General features: G+C 52.0%; 8 protein-coding genes across 8 annotated transcripts; 2 read left to right on the top strand and 6 right to left on the bottom strand.

Annotated features, from left to right (window-relative positions):
• Positions 1-575: 575 nt before the first annotated feature.
• Positions 576-1,888, bottom strand: Z519_07422 (uncharacterized protein; the record flags this gene model as incomplete). The annotated part of the gene is made up of 2 exons (XM_016765157.1): positions 576-1,690; positions 1,738-1,888. 2 exons carry the CDS (start codon positions 1,886-1,888, stop codon positions 576-578), a joined length of 1,266 nt encoding a protein of 421 aa, XP_016619107.1.
• Positions 1,889-4,293: 2,405 nt separating this feature from the next.
• On the top strand, positions 4,294-5,633 carry Z519_07421 (uncharacterized protein; the record flags this gene model as incomplete). Its single annotated transcript, XM_016765156.1, has 2 exons — positions 4,294-4,669; positions 4,714-5,633. 2 exons carry the CDS (start codon positions 4,294-4,296, stop codon positions 5,631-5,633), a joined length of 1,296 nt encoding a protein of 431 aa, XP_016619106.1.
• A 150-nt stretch (positions 5,634-5,783) lies between these two features.
• On the bottom strand, positions 5,784-7,428 carry Z519_07420 (uncharacterized protein; the record flags this gene model as incomplete). The annotated part of the gene is made up of 3 exons (XM_016765155.1): positions 5,784-6,235; positions 6,298-7,256; positions 7,331-7,428. 3 exons carry the CDS (start codon positions 7,426-7,428, stop codon positions 5,784-5,786), a joined length of 1,509 nt encoding a protein of 502 aa, XP_016619105.1.
• A 1,764-nt stretch (positions 7,429-9,192) lies between these two features.
• Positions 9,193-11,058, bottom strand: Z519_07419 (uncharacterized protein; the record flags this gene model as incomplete). The annotated part of the gene is made up of 1 exon (XM_016765154.1): positions 9,193-11,058. The coding sequence occupies one exon, from the start codon at positions 11,056-11,058 to the stop codon at positions 9,193-9,195; it is 1,866 nt and encodes a 621-aa protein (XP_016619104.1).
• Positions 11,059-11,305: 247 nt separating this feature from the next.
• Positions 11,306-12,403, bottom strand: Z519_07418 (uncharacterized protein; the record flags this gene model as incomplete). The annotated part of the gene is made up of 1 exon (XM_016765153.1): positions 11,306-12,403. One exon carries the CDS (start codon positions 12,401-12,403, stop codon positions 11,306-11,308), a length of 1,098 nt encoding a protein of 365 aa, XP_016619103.1.
• Positions 12,404-13,191: 788 nt separating this feature from the next.
• Z519_07417 (uncharacterized protein) lies at positions 13,192-14,761 on the top strand (the record flags this gene model as incomplete). The annotated part of the gene is made up of 2 exons (XM_016765152.1): positions 13,192-13,542; positions 13,640-14,761. The coding sequence occupies 2 exons, from the start codon at positions 13,192-13,194 to the stop codon at positions 14,759-14,761; spliced, it is 1,473 nt and encodes a 490-aa protein (XP_016619102.1).
• Positions 14,762-15,111: 350 nt separating this feature from the next.
• Positions 15,112-15,848, bottom strand: Z519_07416 (uncharacterized protein; the record flags this gene model as incomplete). Its single annotated transcript, XM_016765151.1, has 3 exons — positions 15,112-15,588; positions 15,659-15,714; positions 15,815-15,848. 3 exons carry the CDS (start codon positions 15,846-15,848, stop codon positions 15,112-15,114), a joined length of 567 nt encoding a protein of 188 aa, XP_016619101.1.
• Positions 15,849-16,548: 700 nt separating this feature from the next.
• Positions 16,549-18,959, bottom strand: Z519_07415 (uncharacterized protein; the record flags this gene model as incomplete). The annotated part of the gene is made up of 3 exons (XM_016765150.1): positions 16,549-18,178; positions 18,243-18,451; positions 18,510-18,959. 3 exons carry the CDS (start codon positions 18,957-18,959, stop codon positions 16,549-16,551), a joined length of 2,289 nt encoding a protein of 762 aa, XP_016619100.1.
• Positions 18,960-20,198: the final 1,239 nt, after the last annotated feature.

The raw sequence follows: 20,198 nt of genomic DNA, 5'->3' as shown, positions 1-20,198 counted from the left end.
AGGGAATATTGGAATGGAGCTTCGGAGCCGGAATATTGATATGGGACGAAAATCGGCTTTTTTTACCCCTGTCTGAACACTGCGTTTTCCAAGTAGCAGACTCCAGAATGAGTTCAGCTCTATGTCGAAAAACAACGACTATGAGGAAAGATAAAACAAACCTTTCAACCAAAGAGACTGCGCAGAGTGGACGCGCGCAAACTGGAAAGTTGGCGTCCGTTCGGGGAATCGAATGTAGTCTTAAACTTCTGAGACTGAGAAGCTGAAATATACAAGCAAACAAACAATGCAATCAATTGATTCTTCCCGTTCTTACATGAACGCGGTTAGCAGGGGCACTGGTACTCCGTCTTCTACCGTCCATTTGACACAGATAGTAATTCACATGGAGTGCAGAGGACGCAGTACCCGACATGAAGGGGTAGTCATTGCAAAGGGCATCCCATTCCGTCCACACCCGCACATCACAATCCAATTCCGCCGCCAAACTTGGCACCCATCCTTAAATGCTTTTGCCATTTCTTGGTTTCATTCTCGTGTTACACTGAAAAGCCTGCAATATCATCAGCTCTTTCTCAGGTCCTCTTCCGCAGCACCCTTCTTCCCGCTGCCGGCTCCGCAACCACCACTCTTTTACTTGTCGCCGCAGTGCCAGGAGCAGTGGCGTTCCTCTTGAGCGCCGTCTTGGCAACACTAGCAGCCCTTGCCATGCCCCCTTTCTTTTTGTCTATAGCAACCGGTTCCTTTGACTGCGCGGTAGCTTTGACAGTGGCAGCTCTACCTCCTCGCTTCGGCTTCACGACAGTAGTGCCATTCGAGGCCGCAGAAAGATCGGTTGAGATGCTGTGAGTGCTTGCCTGGCTGAATGCACGTTGCGGAGAAGGTGGAGCACTCGGTTTCGGAGGCGGGAGCATTTGGGCTTTGGCAGTTGCAGCAGCTTCTTTCTTCTCCTTGGACGCCGTCCGGGTCAGTTTCGCGGCGGTGGCAGTCCCTCCTCTTTTCGCCTGTTCGATCATGCCGTGCACGCCGGCTGAAATGGCGGACGTTGCTGCTGTGGCGGCCGATTTCAGTGGGGACGCTGGACGGATTGGAGAAATGGCGGTTGTTGTTGGGCGAATGAGCATGTTCTTCGTAGGGGAAGGTGGGAGGTAGGGGTCTTTTATTGGCGAACGCGGCAGGGTGCGAGAGTTGTGGGAGCGCGGAGAGAGAACCGAGATTTGTTTCGCAGCCGCGCGAGAAGTCGGGCGTCCCGGCGCTGTTGCTTTGCCACGCCTGGTATTCTTGCTCACAGGGAGGCTATCTGGCGCGGCTTCCGACGGGTCGTGCTCGCTTACTTTATCCAAAGCAATCTGAATTTGAGGGCTCATGCGCTTCTTGCCTCCTCGGATGGCTGGAGGTTGTGGTTGCGATCGAAATGGAGAAGGTAGCTTAGCTGTACTACTTTCTTGCGGGAGAGGAGGTAGCGGCTTGGGTGCAACCACTTCAATTGATATTGTTTGTTTGGGTTTAGGCGGTGATGCTCGAGGGTGGTTCTGTTCGGCCTTTGAAGATTCATGTTGTTGCATCAGTTCTCCCATGGTCATCTTACGGATGGAGAGAGGAATGCGGTTGACGCGTCTCTCAATGCGAGCTCGCAGATCGGCACATTGAAGAGCATAGCCTGCTCGAAGCTGTCGCGCTCGCTCGGTTACTAGACACCAGTCAGGAACGATCACAGAAAAGACCGAAGTACCTCACTCTCGAGTTGCAGGTTGTCCATCAATGCTTGCTTCTGTTGCTCTGTGATTCTCATCTTCTTGCGCACCGGACTGCCGGAGGGGGTGACAGTACCAGCGGCCGGTTCGTCCATCTCATCGGATTTCCTTTTCCGAGAGCTTGCTGGAGCCATGGTAAGGATGTGAGAGCTATCTGCAATTCGACAGTGAGGATTATTCGTAGTTGAGGTGGTGAAGAAGAAGGGTCGATGGTGGAGAGAGGAAGATACAGTCCAAGCAAGTCGAGATGGAGGTGCAAGATGCGGGATCCGATTCGGGCGGCAAGATAAACAAAAGACGCCGCTAGTGGGCTTGGCGGGTCCAACTGTGGCAGTCCCAGCTTGGCGGAGACCTGCTCCTTTAAGTCTGACCACCAAGTTTTGCACCAACCCTGTTTTACACCACGCGTTCTACCACCCCACCACCTCTCTACCAACTCAATCAACCAACTACCACTCAACCAATTCGCCTTTAATCACGCGTAAATGGCCTCGAATCGAGAGGCTAGGATCCAGCAAGCAATCTCTGACTATCAATCACGTCGATATCCTAGCATTCGTGCAGCCGCGGCCGCGAACGATGTCCACCACTCCACGCTCGTCCGCCGACTACAGGGCACTCAATCGGCCGCGTTATCCCACGAACCACAGCAGATATTATCAAATATACAGGAGGAACTATTAAAGAGATGGATACTCGACCTTAAGGCACAAGGACATCCTCCTAGCTATTCCACTGTGCGAGATCTCGCTTGTGTAATTAGTAAGGTAAATGGCGGCCCTGAACGCGTTGAAATTAATTAGCTACCACGGTTTATTCAGCGACATCCTGATATCCGTTCAAAGGTAGGCAGGAAGATCTGTGTTAAGCGCGTTAATTGCACACTTCCTGAGCTTCTGGAACAATGGTTTCAGAATCTACAGACGATCAAAGAGCGATATTTAATTCAACCTCGATATACCTAGAATATAGATGAATCTAGATTAGCCCTAGGCGTTTACAGCAATCAAATCGTTGTGGGAACATCTACAACCACCAGTTCATTGTAAAAATCGCCCGAGACACGCGAATGAATAACGCTCGTTGAGACAATCTCGGCCCTTGGTCAACGTCTATAGACGCTAGTTATCTTCAAAGGTCAATCGCTTCAAACTACTTAGTTCGACGAGTCTAGTTTAGATTATCGATATACAACCTCTTCGAACGGCTGGACATTAAACGAAATCGAACTAAGCTGGCTAGATTAGATCTTTCTACCTCAAATAACTATAGAAGGGACTACTCGCGGCGAGTATCGACTTTTACTACTGGATGGCCATAAGAGTTATGTTACGCACGAGTTTATGTAGAAATGTCACTAAAATAACATCGTGGTGTACTACTTACTACCCCATTCGAGTTACATTCTTTAGCCACTTGATCTTACTTATTTTTCGCCAGTTAAGTCTCGTTATCGAGCGTAGATCGCTGATCTAGCTAGGTTCGACGATGTAAGCCTAGTAAAGAAAACGAGGTTTCTATAGATCTATTAGAAAGCTAGCTAGGAAGGTCTTAGTGTCGCCAATATTAAGTCTAGTTAGAACGTCAGTGGTATCTATTCATGGAATTCACGGAAGGCAATTCGATCGAATCTCGTTCTTACTAGCGCCGTAACTAATAAGATTACGCCATAAACACTATCTTCTCGCAAGCGCAAAGTCCTCGATAGTGATGTCTATCTATCGCCTAGTAATAGACGAAATTTCAGCGATTCAGTTCACAGAGCAACACATTAGGAAGGGATCTCAAGGCCACTGAGAACCTTCCTAGGAAAAACGGCTAAACGACTCGATCGTTTATAGTGGGAGAATATACAGAAGGATAAACAAATCGCTAGGCTTGAGTCTCAACTAGAGCGATCGAAGGCCAGGAAACAAAAAGGCAAGGCAATTAATGCCAACGAGACCTTTGCTAGCATCGAGACTATACAGCAGGCCAAAGAGGCATGGGCGACATTGAGAGCGACAACGACAACGACGCGGAGGACTAGGCAGTCTATAAACAACGGGAATGGCACGTCTAATGACCCAATCGAGGCGTTCACACACGTGTTCCACATCAACGATAGTGTTAGTTGAGTAATTGAGACTTGTTCTGTTACGGTCGCGATTCGATTAGGTGGTGTAAAACGGGGTTGGTGCAAAACTTGGTGGTCAGACTTAGATACCTCGTACTGCCTCTTCAGAATATTATAGAGGTCGTGATGATACTCGTAGAGAGCGCCAGCTATTTAAAGAGCATGGACGATCTGCACATCAATTCAATAAGCTCTACTTCCAATAGCTCACCACCACCAAATTATACGCCCTTGGACGTCACATGTTGAATCACAGGGCGCGGTGCGGGACATAAACTTCCCATTGCATCGCATTTCACGTGCAGATCGCCTCAGAAAGTCTCGACCGAAAAAGAAGACGTAAAGCTAACAAGCTCATATAGTCCGGATGAATTGTCCATTTGTTCTGATCTCTTCCGCCTCATAACGCCTTTTCTGCCCAACATGTCCGGCACTTCGTTGGGCCGGTCTGCCCTCTCACGTCGTGCCCAAGAGTGCGCCAATTCCCCCGAATCTCCGCAATGGCATGTCTACTCTGACCAGTGGCATCCTTCCTCTAATCCAGGCGGGTATGTCAATGTCGGCGTTGCGGAGAACAGCCTGATGCACGCTGAACTGGAAGCTTACATTCAAACCACTACCCATGTGCCGCAAACAGCATTCACCTACGGCGATGGGCCGCTGGGATCCAAGCGACTTCGAAAGGCAGTGGCTCGATTCCTCAACCGACGGCTGCATCCTGTTCTCCCGTTGGAGATGGACCATGTCATTGTCACGAACGGCGTCTCTCATGCGATCGAGCATACCTCTTGGGCATTCTGTAACCCGGAGACGGCTTTCTCCTGGCCCGCCCATACTACCAAGCTTTCATTCCGGACATCTCGCTAAGGCCCGGTGTCGAGGCTCTCACGGTATCGTTTGGCTCTGTAGATCCTATGAGCGTCGAGGCCGTCGCCAAATACGAAGACACCATTCTGGCGGCGGAAGAGCGGGGCATTCGAGCGAAAGCTCTCATGTTGTGCTCCCCGCATAACCCACTCGGGAGATGTTACTCTCGCGAAGCCCTTCTGGCCTACATGCGTCTGTGCGAGAAGTACCAGATTCACTTGGTCAGCGACGAGATATATGCCTTTTCCGCTTGGAAGAATCGTCACGATTCATACCCTCCACCCGTCGAGTTTACGTCTGTCCTGTCCATCGCACCAGAGGGCATTATTAATCCCCTCCTCGTCCACGTCCTGTGGGGTATGAGCAAAGGCTTTGGTGCCAACGGTCTCCGTGTTGGATATATTATCTCGCAATATAACGAAGCCTTCCGCGAGGCGCTGCTCGAGGTCGCAATCTATTCCTATGCGACATCAGTCGCAGAGCATATCGCTGCCAAAATTCTCGAGGACGATCCTTGGGTGGACAACTATATTCAGACCAATCAAACCCGGCTGGCGGAGTCGTACAGTCTTGTCGTTGAGTTTCTCAACAAGCATAATATCCCGTACACGCCAGGTGCCAATGCTGCATTTTTCCTCTGGGTAGATCTTGGAAAGGCATATTTGGAACGACACCCCGAACAGCGGCGAGATGCCGGTGAAGCGCAGGTTGATGATGGTACAAGTGTCAAGATCATGCAACTACTCATGAAGAACAAAGTGTTCCTAGGTGGTGGCGCTGTCTTCGGTGCAGAGACTCCGGGGCTCTTTCGCATTGTATTCAGTCATGCACGTTCGTACATAGAAGAGGCGCTAAAGAGAATTACTAAAGCGATGGGAGATATGGAGGTCGAATAAGGGCGGGGGGAAGATGGTACCAAAGAGTGTTGAAGTAGTCACACAGAATCTTACATCACGTTGCATCAGATCTCGAGCTCCGAATGCTTCTCGATACTCGAGTGCTTGCTTGTCCTCTGCCATCTCAAACCTATTTGACCTGATCTGCTTTCACACAAGTCTTACTTTGTCAAAGCTGAGTGTGCCCCGGTTCAACTTCCACGCCCCCAGCAACACAAACAGCAGCACATCAAAAAAGCTAAAAACTAGGCTCCCTCCAAACACAAAGGCATGGTAGGTCCAAGCATCCGAAGAGGTGAGATGTGCCGCTTGACAGACGATCGCCCAGGGCAGGACGTAAAACACATTCGACACCAGCGACTGGTACAGGTACCACCTCGGCACTGTCGATAACAGGATTGTTGCCAGCTCTGTGCTGAGCGCGTAGAAGATGTAGCACCAGTCGATGGTGCGCCACATGTGTGCTGTGATGGACGCCACACTGTCCGAGTCGGAGAGATAATATGCAAAAGGCTTGCACCCGAATAGAGATAGGAAGATGCAGAGCGGGACCTCGACTGCGAGTGCAATTGCTACTGCGGTAAGAGCGGGAGTGGCTATATCTGGAGGCGCACACACTGGGTCAGCCACAGTTTCAAGAGATGTGATGGAGCAGAATGCGCACTTCGAAGCTGCTTCCAGCTCGCCTTGGCTTTCTGGAGGTCGATGCCCACATCCTTCCTCCATTGACCCCATTTATGTCCAGTGAATACGTTCGAGGTTGCCTCCAGTGTCTGGATCGGAACCATAACAAGACCCCAACGAATGGTGTTAAAGGTGCCCCATGCGGTCGCATAGTCTGCACCCATGGAGACGATGTTGCTGACAAGCCAGAGGTAAAATGTGTTCCTCACCGCAGACTCGGCAAATGTCAAGGCCCCAGGTCTCACAAGCACTTTCAATGCCTTGAGACTTGGACGGGGCACCGGCAGGCGTTGGAGGTCACTGCTCTTCCTCCGAGGTCTGAATACGATGAAGGCAAAGTATGCGAGGCCGGTAAATGCGGCGGCAAAGTCACACCCGAGTCGAATTGTCGCTTGCATATTGACGGTGGGTTTGGATGACCCCACGTGAAAGCGGGAGATGATCAGCAAGTCCAAAACAATATTGATGGCAAAGCGTGTCGCGCTGATGAGAAACGGCACGTCGGGGTGGTCAAGCGCTCTGGCCGCGTTGGTTACCGCAACCTCCAACGCTGCACTAAATACGGAAAAAGAGCTGATGCGGACGTAGGTCAAGCTCGCCCTGCGAACTTCCTCTGGAACGAACCCAGCGGCAAACTGTTTGGCGGCCCCGAGAATGATGACGCTCACAACCAGACCCACGATACTCTGGAACAGAACCAGAGTTTGTGTCAGTTCAACGCGAGATGGGAGTGAGCGGGAGGATCTATCTCCAATGATGACCCATGCAGCCCTAGGAAGACCCTCATTAATGACCTCGGCCACAACGCCAATATAGGTGTATGAGTCGACCGTGACAACCATGGAAGAGTCAATGTTGGCCACCCATAACTTCGAAAGCGTGTTGTAGAGAGCTGGAAGCACGAAGCCCACAAAGTTGTAGGTGAGAGCGCCGCAAAACCTAGAAGTCCATAGCGTCAGCTTAAGAGGCCCCCGTGCGATTTCCCGAGGGTAAGGCTGGAGGAATCTACTGACCGATCGCGGCTCCATATGCTGTAATGTTGCTCAGTGTCATCGTCGGCATAACCGGGCGTGGGCTCGGTCACCTCAACAACATCCTTTGAGGATAGCATGGTGTATCTGTACGTGGTCCGCAAGAGCCTGCGAGCTATCCTTTGGAGCAACATGGCGGTTGATATCATTGCCTACGGAGAGAGAACGTTCCATCACATGCGCATCGTCCTTTGTTCCGAGGGGCGCGTGGAAAGGGAAAAGATCCAGACGCCAAGGTCGCACAGCAGCAAAGAACGCAGAGGGGTTTTGTGGCGACCAAATCAGAAGCGCGAGCGATGCGAGCTGCAGCAAGGCGCGCAAGGAATTGACCTGTCTCGTCTCATAATTGTGAGAAGAAGAGGATGTTATGCATCTGTGATGGTTCGTTCGTTAACATCGTGACATTCTCAAGATGGCAAAGTACAATCCGCTTCTATCTTGGCTTTGTACCAAAAACAAAGTGGCATTGCCTATATCGTCAAAAAGGAGGCCAGTTCCAGCAATGACTGTACAGATGCCGAGATGTTTATGCCGAGTAGTCCCTCCGTACCCAGTATATTGAATTCTTGAGGACGCGCCTCAAAACGGCCTTGATGCTGTTGTTTGTGCCAATTCGAATATGGCCTAGTGTACTTCGTAGAATTAGTGACAGCCTTGTCTTCAGCCTTGTCTTCAGCCTTGGCCAGTCTCACATTGCCTCAAAACGGGTGTTCAGACTGCTACGCACATGGTTGGCATTCGCTTTGGGCCATCAAATAGGAGATATGGTCGAGTCGGCCTCTTTACAGTGATGGATCTAAAGGGTGAGCCAAACGCAACCCCCTATTGCGCGTGCGATGGCTGATTTTTATGCACTGCCGTGTCAAAAGTCAAGAAATACTACGGGTTCACCAGAATTACAATGAGTCCAATATCAAGAACAACACCGGGCCACCGCGAACGGTCTCCTGGAGGTCAGGAAGCATCACTCGAAATGAACCTAAATCCGGGACAATTCACAGCATACCTCTAACAATCAATGTCACCTGAAGGGGCCACCATACTCACTTTCATTCCAACTTCAAGCCCTATCGATTCGGGTTCTATAGGGCGAGTTCCTCGCTCTCCTCGGCAAGACCATGCGCCAGTTAAGGGTCCACCGGTCTCCAAGGAGGTTTGGTCATGTTTCTTCGAGATTTCTGGATTCGACGATCCCAAGTCGGCATCTGTTCACTCCTTATGGGTGTGAACATATATACTAGGAGGATAGATTTGTATAAACCCGTTATATGCCACCTCTTCCCTGATTGCTGCTAATATTTATCCCTTATCCTCGCCCTCATGATTTATGTGAGAGATATGCGAATTTTGTGACGAGATGGATATAAGAAACCTATCCTTAAGTTTATTTGTAGCCAGTACTGTGATTTCAAGAAAGTTCGCCTTTCGTTCTCTGCTAGATTTAGTATATCACACTCTTACATATCAAGATTTGTGTTTTCTATTCGTCAATGGGTTGAGGAGGTGTTGCGGTTTATCCTAATCGGGGCGCCTCCTCATACCTTTAACGCCTTAAACCCATGGAACGTCAGGAGACTTTGACCATAGCTCTTCGCACTTGAGGGTGTCAAAATGGGTTACCCGTGAGATGGAGGAACGGAATTCGATTATCAATTCGGGATATCGTCTGACCCACCCGAGGTCGGTGTCAGCCCAACAAACTAGAAAATTCTGATGCCCCTCCTGATTCAGAGTACTGAAGCAGGTGCTGCTAAGGGACTGACTGACTGGAGGACTCGGGGCTGGAAGCTCTGTTCTCTGGCTGGCTGCCTTCATGAGCCAGCCTTGCCAGTCTCTGCTCTCAATCAACCCAGATTGTCTTCCAGAATCATATCCGCTGCTTTCTCCGCGATCATGTACACGCTACTCTGGATATTTCCGCTGACATGGTTTGGGAAAACGCTGGCGTCCACAACTCTCAGGCCCTCAACGCCCTTGAATCTCAACCTTGTGTCCACCACTTCTCCCATCGCGCAGCTTCCACAGAGATGATACTGCGCCGCCCAGACCCCCTTCGCATGCTCGCGCCGGTCCTCCTGCTTGTGCAAATCATACTGCTCTTCGCCAGGGTAGGTGCGTCGGGCGATCAGGTCCTTAAGTGGTGGTATGTCAACCAGCCTCTGAACAAACTCCAAAGCAGCAGATGCCGTGACAATATCGGCCGGGTGTCCCAGCATGTTTTGGTTTATTTCTGGCTGGGCGTATGGATCGCTGGATGTCGCATGCACCCACCCTTGTGAAAAAGTGTACTGCATGCCGACAGCAAATCCAAAACCGTGTGGCGCCCCTTCAGGAAGTGTCTTGACAAATACCTTTGATTGATCTGCAACAGCGCCTTCTGCATAGCAGTCCACAGTCACCGGAGTCGGCGACACGTGGACATATGCCGACTGTGCGCTTTTGACTTGCTTCAGGATGTGTTGTCGTTGGGCCTTCTGGAATGAGGACTTGCCCGGTTGTGACTCGACGCTTCGGCTGATCTCTTCCAAGTCTTTGTCGTTCAACAGCGGTAGGATAGGGACGAAGCCTTGAATGCTGTTAATGCTTGCTAGGGGTCCATCACCTTGCTTGCGATACTCGTCTAGAGCCGCACGCTGCACCTTTTCATCTTTCATCGCGTCCGCAGAGATGACCCCTCGCTTCAACTCATAGGAAACAATCATGGCAGGGTGGTCCTGCAAATTCTCGCCCACATACGGTGATTCAAGCTTGCACTCTATTCCAGCTTTCTCGAGCACTTCGCGATCTCCTATCCCCGAGAGCTGAAGGATGTGCGGAGACGACAGAGCACCGGCACAAAGAAGGACTTCTCGCCTGGGTTTGACAAGGTAATGCTTTCCCAAGTGATCAATCTCTACCCCCACAGCCCTGTTACCGTGTAGCTGGATCCTTGTCACATGTGCATTGCAAAGGACATGCAGGTTTGGCCGGTCAAGCACCGGTTCCAGGTACGACCTGGCGGCATAACTTCTCTTGCCTTTGTTCGGCCCAGAGCGATATATAGTGCCCAGACTGCGATAAAATCCCAGATGGTCTCCAGCCCAAGGGTCGATGAGCGGGGCATACAGCCCGCTGGCTTCGATGCCGGCGTGATAAATAGCTTCCTCGAGAGGCGTCACAGGCAGGGTGTTGAAGCTGGTATGGATAGGTCCTTCCAGGCCGTGCTTCTCTGCGACATAGGCGATTCCAGTGCGCTCAGTGAGGGCATCATCCAGCGGTTCGAGGGTCTGATGCCTCAACAGATACTTGTTCATGCTGGCGGCTCCCCAAGACGGATCTCCCACCAAGGACGCCCAGTCGTCTAAGTCCTGACGCGAAGGGCGTGTATAGACCATCCAGTTGATCGCACTTGATCCGCCCAGCATGCGACCGCGAGGCAAATGGCATTGAAGGCCTTGGGGTCCTTGGGGGCTAGTGATAAAGTGCCAATCATAGTCTTTATCGCCGGTCATCGCTGTCGCCATAGCCGGGGTATCGACCAGTGGGTCATTGAGATGACTTGCCCCTGCTTCCAGTACACCAATGGCGAAGCGCGCCTCGTTGCTGAGTCGGTTTGCAAGAACAAGGCCAGCGGTGCCGCCACCGATGATGAGGAAGTCGTACTCATTTCCCATGAATGCATGAGCATCATTGAACGAAGAATTTGCGTCGTCTCCAATTGTCGCGGACATCGTAGACGTGGATGGCAGCTACAACATCTAGACGGAGAGGAAAGACTTCAATGTACAGGGAAGTATGAGCATAAGCATAACCGTAGAATAGAATGCTGCATTTATCCCATGCAGGATATAGCCGATCAGGCCCTAAAGGTCTAAAGTTAAGCCCTGTATTAGGCGAATGGGCGTAGAAGTCCGCCTAATGAGAGTGAGACATAGAGCTTTGAATATCGCTAACTCTCTCTCCCAGCAGCCTGGCAGTCTATTTCATAGCATTCTTGGCCCATGTCTCAGCTAGCCACTGGCTGATGAACCGCTGGACTTCCTTGTTATTCTTCTCAATGGCCAAGAGATGGCCGTTGCCGCGGATGCCTCGATCCGCCAGATATACATGCTCGGCAGGCACGCCGACATCGTGGAAGAACTGGACCGTGAGGTGGTCGTACGTCGCGTGATATGATGCCTCAGCCGTCACCACAACAATGGGTATAGAAGACAGATTGACCAGTTTCAGCGCCGGCGCCTTCAACCGCGCCCCTGGTATCCGATCGTTTTCCAAGACCTCGCTGGAGTCTCGTATGAACTCTAGTCCTTTCGTGCCAGCCGGCAGGGGAGGCTCGTAGGTCAGTGGAGTCGCTGTGAGACCGAACGGTCGCACGAATGTCCCCGTTTGGACAGCCTGCGTCCTTGTGTAGAACTTAGGCAGACCTGGATAGATGAACGGCGGCCCATTCGGCTCCAAAGCCACAATGCCTTTGACCATGCTAGGACACTCGTCGGCGATATGCCAACCTATAGGACCTGATTGCGAATGTGTCACTAAAAAGGCCGGGCCGGTACGAGAGAAGAGGTCTTTGGCCAGAGGGCGGAAGGACCGCTCCACGTCTCGATATCTTGCAAAATGCCCGACTTGACTGGCATAGAAGGCGTCGAAGAAGGCATCCCCCATCTTGCCGGTGCCTGGCCATTGGGTGAGCAGTTTTGCCTGGGGGTATGAATCATGCGGAGGCGAGGTGAAACACTCTTGCAGCTCCTCTGCTGTATAGTGGCTGAGATCTCCCAAATCATGGGCGTGATATCGCGACCTCCCTATGCCAACCTGGTCGACGACAAAGCATTCCCAGCCTTCCTGAGCCTGCAGCAAGGCGATCCCAGGTCGACCATCCGGCGTGGATTCCCAGTGGGTGCCCGTCTGCGCCGCTCCGTGAATGTAGATGATTGCCGGTCGGTTATCGACTTTCTTGCCAAAGCGTCGCACGCAGACTTGTCCCGTCATATGTGTTCCCCGATCATCCTTGATATATTTCCCGCCGACGTAGAACACCTCGCAGAGGTCGGTAATCGTCTCATTCTTTTCCATTATGGCGGGCAGGTAGCGAAAATGGTAGTCAAGCTCTTTCTTGTGTGCCTAGTCCCAGTTGCCTCCTCTTTTTGACGGTCTCCTTTCCGAATTCCACAGGAAGGACGGACGGTCACTCGCCGGTCGGCAAACGCTTGCCGTCCCGCCGCTGCCGTGTCTCAATCCAAGTTTCGGGGATGACTCCCGGATGTGGTGATGGAGAGGTTAAGGGGGCGACAACGTGTATCGTTCGAAGGAGAACACCAACCCCAATGATTCGAGGTGAAGGGGAGGAGTGAGTGACCTGCGAGGCTGCTTGCCTGGCGCCCGACCGAAGTTCCTCCGCCCTCTGTATCGGATTTCTCATGTCTGCACCTTACCATTTACCAGATCATATTCCATGGCACCATAATGATCCTTCGTGTCCACGTATCGGTAAGATATTGCTGTTTCGAGAGGCTAATCCACTCTTATGCTCTATTCCCACCCCTTGTGGTATACCAAGCTTTTCAAATGCAACTCAACATGCTACCGGCAGGGTTCACACTCCAATGGGCGGGTTGAGCGCCATCCACGTGGAATGTAGATCATCATCCACGTCGAATTCACAACTTCCCATGAAGACTCTCAGTCTTAGCGATGAGGCGGGCAAAATAGGAAGCGGTCAAGGATAAGGTGCTGAAATCGAGGCGAGCAAGGGAGCAGCGAGTGAGGTACAAGAGACTTGTGACGTCCGCCTCTTTCCTGGGGACCTCGTATCTTCTAACTAACCAGATGGCAGGGACATTTCGGCCAGCATCTTCGTGATAATGAAGTCGTCCATTTTCCTCTCATCCGCCTTGTTCGCGTGGACACGCCATGCAAATGCTCAGTCTGCTCTCCGAGAACCCACCAACTTCACCTTGACAGGCCACATCACGCCCGACCAGATCTTCAGCTTCGTCTATGTGCCCTTCAACGTTTCCGCCGAGGTGACCTCAATCTACGTGCTGCAGAACTACTCGTTCAAGGGGGCGGGAAATTCACTTGACCTGGGCGTCTTCGATCCTCACGGGATTGCCGCCATCAACAGTGAGACTGGCTACTCCGGCTCGCGAGGCTGGTCAGGAGGGTTTCGGAACAACTTCACCATCTCTGCGAGTGACGCCACGCCGGGATATGTAAGTTCTGCAGACTATGGGAGGACGAAGAGAGGAAAGAGTCGTCTTCCTCCTTCCCGAGAACCGTGAGCCCCAAATCTAACGATGGCTGAATCAGAATGCTGGACCGCTTCTCCCCGGGACATGGAATATCGTGCTGGGGCCCTACGCAACCAACCGCTCAGGCATTGACTGGGCGCTTGACATCTCGCTCGGCTATTCCCCTAACAGCTCACCGCTCTGGACTCCCTCGCTAGCTCCCATCTACAAAGAACCCCTTCCCTCCACAACCCCTTGGGAATGGCTTCGCGGCGATTTTCACATGCACACCATCTACTCCGACGGCCGGTACCTACCAAACGAGCACATCGCTCACGCTATCTCGTACGATCTCGATTTCATCTTCTTCTCCGAACACAACACCGACTCTGGGAACAACAACATCGGCCACTGGATCCTGGCCAACGCGTCGAATCTTCTCATTGGCCGGGCAATTGAAGTTACCACGCGTCATGGTCACTGGCAAGCGATCGGACTCGAGGGGTCTCAGCAGGTCGAGTGGAGGTATACCAACTCGTCCAATGACATGGGCTTCGTCGACGCGGCCACCCAAGTGCACGGTTCGGGAGGGCTGGTGTCAATCAACCACCCGTTCCAGAATTGCTCGAGGTGCGATTGGACACTGGATTGGGACCACAATGACGCGATAGAAGTTTGGAACGGTAGGTTTGACCCGCTAGACGAAGTCGCAGTCAAGTTCTGGCAGAGCGAGCTTGCCCAGGGGAAGAAGCTCACAGCGTTGGGCGGGAGTGATGCGCACAGTTCGCCGGACATCAACGGCTTGCCCACCACTGTTGTAAGGGCCACGGGAGAGAAGAGCCAGGCGAGCATCGTCGAGGGCGTGAAGAGGGGCCGTGTGTATTTAGTCGAGGGTCCTGGGATGGACATCGCCTTTGGAGTAGTTTACGGAGATGGTGCTGGAAAGAAGAAGGCAGAGATCGGAGACATCGTCCCAAAGGCGGCCTTAGACGCTGGCGATGCATATGCCAGCTTCTCTGCCACCGGGTTCGAGGGCGCGCATGCTTGCTTCGTGTCTGAGAAGGGGTATTTTCACAACGTGTCGATCGTGAATGCACAACGTATCCTGCAGAACGTGGCTGGAATGGACTTTGTCATGGTCGAGGTCCGCAACACCTCCGATGTATTGCTCGGCCTGACTAACCCGATCTATTTCGAGTGAGTAATTGATGGTTGCGAAGCATTCCTAGGTAGAGAAGCGAATAAGTTGACGCAAGACAAGGGAGACTCGATTCACGTGATCCCTCAATAGATATCCGTTGGTGAGAATCGATATGCGAGGAATGTGGCCGTGATAAAAATATCTTGCCACCACTGCAGTTCGTCCGGGTCGATCTATGTAATCCGCTGGTCAAGGTTTCAACGCGGAGTCCCCAGAAAATTCTTGTATTCGTTTCGCAGAAAATCCTATCTGTCATAATCCTAGGCAGTGCCTTTTCCCACCAGTTTGTGTATGGGCCTTGCTGTTTTTGCAGATACATTTCCGTTGTAGGTATTGGTAGCCTCAGCCCTTTACTTGGAGGGAATGCCCTCGGCGGCCTGGGCCACTTCGTCTGCAATCTTCTCCTTCTCCTTGTCTCCCAGCTCCTCTCTGCCCTCCTCGAAAACTTTGTCGAAGTCATACTCGCCCCATCTGATGTTGGGGTTCAAGCCTGCAAACTTCCATTCGCCGTCGACCTTCTTGTACCAGTGCATATTGCTGCTGTGTGCATGTCCCTTGACGAGGACTTTGGTGCGGGTGGCATCCGTGTACTTTTGATGCGGAACACGGAGCTGATGGTACCCGATGATCTCGGTGTCAGAGACCTTCTCCCACTTGCTGGCGCCGCAGAAATGCTGGGTCATAAGACGCGGGTCGCCGAGCACTTTGGGGTCGGAGATCATGGCGATAAAGTCGTCAGCCGGCATGGCTTCCCAGAGTTTGTTCAGGAAGGAGCGGTAGTCGATGCGGACGGTGGGGGCGACGATTTTACGCAAGCGGGCCCAGTCCTGGAGTTCGGATGGCCGTAAGTGAGATGGGGTCGCTGTGAAATATTGAGGTCTGTCTAGAGGAGCTCACCTTGGAATCGTAGCTCTCGGCCCACTCCCAGTAGGCATTGAGGCAGCCTTGGTAGTCTGTTATGCTCGCGCAGAGACGATTGTTAGCCTTGACAACACAAGATGAGCATCAATTGGGAGAGTTTCGACTGAAGGAACCGCAACGAGTTTCGCTCACCTTCCCAAGAAATCAACTTGTCCTTTGACGCCATGTTGAAAAGCAGCAAAATTAACTGAACAACAACGTCAAGGAAGAGTGTCGCGTGCAGGTGGAAACGAAGAGGAATGAAAGGGGAGTGAGGGTAGAGATAGGAGGGGAAATTGGGAGGAGGAGGAGTAGGAGGAGGGAAGAGGGACGATTTCTTTCTTTTGTCCGTCTCTAAATAATCGCACACCGCCCCTTTGGTGCCTTCTCTCATGCTCGTGTTTCTCTTGGCTATTTATTTCCACTTCCACATGTGCATCAAGCCTCTCTGAACCTAGCGTTCTGGTGTGTGCGACTCGCCGGCCTATCTGGGCCAGCCATGACCAGCTGTTCCTGAGCAACACATGCAAGGCGCGGGCGCTAAGGCGGGCACGTAGCGGGGCATCACGGCGGCATGGCGTTGGGGATTAGGGGCCTGATAGGGAAGTGAGGGGGTTGTGTTAGAGGGTGTTAGGGTCTTAGTTCGCGGGGTCCGAGCCCTAGTAGTTGCTAGCATACTAACTTCTCCCTAATATCCCGTACTGTACAAGGACCCTGTAGCCCGTCACCTAATATCGGAGCGGAGTGCCATTTTTGGGACCAACTGACTACCGCTGTGCTCCTACCCCCCTTCCCGCCTCCCTTTCTGCACTGGCAGACCGCGAGGCTGAAAGAGCCACCACAGCCCAACTACGAAATACTCCTGCCCTGTTGTCCGAATCCGACGTTCAGCCAACGCATCTCACCTTCATCCCAACCCGCACAGTCTTTGTGACGCCCCGAATATTAATCATGGATGGCTTCAGAAATCGGCAAGCCAGGCCCGTCTTCGCGCTCCGGAGCATCCCACCACATCTGAAATGACCCTTCTTCAGTGGAAGTCGCCACAGGTTCATCGCAACCCGCTGGTAATTGCCAAAGAATTTGTGCCCACGAATATCGTCTTTGCTGCTTCGGACGAGACCATGACCTAACGTGACACAGATTTGACCTCCGACTTCGACCGCGTGGCCGTCTGAATGGTGAAACGGCGCCAGGAGTACAGAGTAGACGCTCCCCTTGAACGGCATGCTGCTTTCAGCGACATCGTTCGGAAAGCGCCATTGTCCATCGTACTTGATCGGATGCCATGGCGTGACTAGCAAATCGCCCACTCGGCACAGCTTCTGCGTTTGGCCGCCAACTCTGGTCTTCAAAACCGCACGGACTGCTCGTGGACCCACAGGTGTCCATACCATCGTCCCTGCCTTGAGACTCTTGACCGGCATCTTAGTCGTTCCGTCGCCCATCAAAATCAAGCAATTGCCTTTGAAGCAAGGCGTCGCGCTGGTATTGTAGCGTCTCATACTGATATTTCGGTGCGCAATGGTTCTTGTACCCGTCACTTCGCCAGTGGGACTGTATGTGTACACAACTCTCGGCGGACGAGATGGCTTCGGTGCCGGGAGGTTGTCAAAAGCGGCATCCAGCTCGTTGCGGTATTTGATGAAGAGCGGGCTGTCTCTGCTGTAGAGCAATGGCCCGGGATCTTTGAATGTATTGCATATTTGACGCTCATGCGCATGGAGCAGGCTGGGCAGGTAATGACGACCCCATTTTTGCCAATAGGTTTGGGTTGTAGTCCAAGTAAGGGCTTTGGAGATTTGACCTGCTGGTTCGTCACCCATGATCTCATCGAGGAGCGATTTGAGCCCGACTGCATCTTTGTTGGGAGATTGATACATGGAGCTGGCGATGGCGTTCAGATTTGCCCGTGCTTCGATCAACGAATTTCTGTCCATGGTGGTCGTACGCTCACCATTATTCTTCAAAGGGAAGAGAGAGGATATGAATCCGCAGATTTGAGCTCTGCGCATGTGGTACTCGACCCAGATTTGAGGCATCACCGTCTTGTCCGAAAAGACTGCACGGCTCTGGAAGCCCTGGGAAGCCCCGCTGGCGGCATTGTAGCTCAGCGTTGCAGTCATGACTGTGTCTTCAGGAATACCCTTTGGACACACGAACACCAGTTCCCGAGACTGCCCGTATTGGATGTTGCCCAGATGTAGAAGATATCCTCCATTTTCGGCGGTCAGAGTCATTCTTGATGTCGTTTCTACCACAATGTCTCTTGATAGTTTGATTTCTAATGTGGTAGACGTGCCGAATGTTGTGTAAAGATTGGCAATCGAATGCACGAATGCAGTTCCAATCATACCTGCGTCAGGGATGAATGCGTAATTTCCCCCACCCACCTCTGCGATCGATTGCATCAATTCGGAGCGGATCTGGTAGCCGAATCCAAAAGTATGAATGGTAGGGATGATGGGCCTCTCGCGGGCTGCGGACTCTAGTATAGGATTAAGTTTAGCGACATAGCTGTATTAATCAGGAGTTAGCGATCGATCTAAGGTTGTCTTTTTGTCGTGGATGTGGCTTTTACCCTTGCTTCGGACACATATGATTTGGCATTCCATCAGTTAGAACGTAGAGGCCTTGTATGTTATTCGCAAGTGGCGATTTGGAGAACAACTCCAGCCCAGTACGGATGCCGGCCCAAAGGTTTGTGCAGGCTTCATCGCGGAGGTTCTCAATCCTGCTCCATGTCGCCTGCTTTTCCGCGGGCTTCATGAATGTGAGTTCTTGCACGACCTATAGGTCTGCCTGTTAATATTGCGCGTATGGAGCGATCATCATTGGGACATTTCACCTTTGCATCATCCGAAAACGTCACAATACCCAGTCTATCACTATCACCCAGGGTCTGAAGGATCGTTCTTGCAGCGTGTTTCACGAGGTCGAGAACACTCAGTCCAGCTGCCTCCCTCTCATTATCGTCCTCTGCATCTGGAAGGGGTGCCGCAGATGACATGCTTCCAGACACATCGATAACAAGCACGATATCACAGGTTCCGCGCTGGAGACCATGTTCTGGGACCTGTGGAGGTTGAACCGACACAATGAAGGCATCACTATCGCTCAGGGGATGGATTTCGGTAACGGCATGGTCTCTAACATGCATTGATCGAGAACGCAGCGACAGGACGCGGGGATGGTCCACCATGGTAAAGTCTTCTGAGGCAGAACTGTCGGGTCTCGAGCTACTTATGGTATCGATAGACGGTTGAGGAGTTGGGAGTGGCAGGGACGCGGAAGACATATTTAAAGATCAATACAAATGCGGATTGTTTTTGGCAATAATGTTTGCTCTGATGTTTGTTCTTGTGTCAGTCAACTTTGGGCTGTATATCGCTGCTCTTGACGCCGCTTACCTTGTCTGGCCAGTACTCTCTTTGTTCGTTTGTTGGAGTCAAGCGTCAAGCTGTGGTCGGGCTCAACCAGATGTAGTTTTCCGCACTTTCCTAGTATGCGACTGTAGGAGTCGACCCTTCTCACTGTCAAATGATTCTGAAAGATTGTATGCCGGAACATGCTCGTGATCATGGAGGCAATATCACCCCCTTCAAATAGTCTGGCCGACGAGGCGGCGAAGTTCTCGTGCTGCTCAGGCTGCCTTCTGAGGCTTCTTTGTGGATATTTACAAGTCTTCTCCGGTGCACACCATTGTCGTTCTTTGTGGAGCCGGGGTCCATTACAGCTGAGAGACTTGCGGTAGCAGGACTCATGGCAATTTGGTAGACCGTGTTAGCGCTAAGAGGCTGTGACGGCTAGTGACCTGCACAGGAGTTTTGCAAAAGCATAAACTCCATCAAGCAGCACAGCAACATGACAGATTTGAGCAGGGGCCGTGGATGATAGGTGCGACATATTGAGCTCTAAGTGGTCATACAACTTGTAAGTGAGGATGCCTGTATGAATCGAGTCACAGACCAATAGAGTGTAAGGCGGAACTCGTACATGGATTTCCTGTGCTCGGTATCCTGTTGAGGCTCACTCGATTGTCCTTTTGAGCACCTTGGGGGGCCACACTGGTTGAAGGCGAGAGATTTTGCCTGCTGTGTGCCTGCCGAGGCTGAGACAAGCGAACCTTTGGTTTGGTGGGGTAGCAACACTTTGTAGGTGGCGCACGTGAAGGCGGTGCAGCGACCCAGCGACCCAGCGACCCAGCGACCCAGCGACGCCGTGGCAAGGAGAGCTAGGCCGGCACCACAGGGACATTTGTTGCGATGGCATTGACTTGGAAAGGTCCAAAAGGCTAAATGAAAGAGGACTTTGGGTCTGGCACTTTGTCGCACAAAGTTCGATACAAACTTGAAAAGACCACCACGTCGCTGCTAACTAGACACCTGCAACACCAAAACACGTACCCTCAGTGTATGTTGCCGGGCTTTGCTACAGACCTTGGAGCTTACCTGATCATAGCATATCAACCCATGTTGGTGCCATACAAATTGTCTTCCTCTTCCTCCCAACTCGAGAATGAGTTCCGTAGGTGGTG

Source organism: Cladophialophora bantiana, assembly GCF_000835475.1.
Source record: "Cladophialophora bantiana CBS 173.52 unplaced genomic scaffold supercont1.10, whole genome shotgun sequence".
NCBI lineage: Eukaryota > Fungi > Ascomycota > Eurotiomycetes > Chaetothyriales > Herpotrichiellaceae > Cladophialophora > Cladophialophora bantiana.
This window is presented reverse-complemented; position numbering and strand designations above follow the sequence as displayed.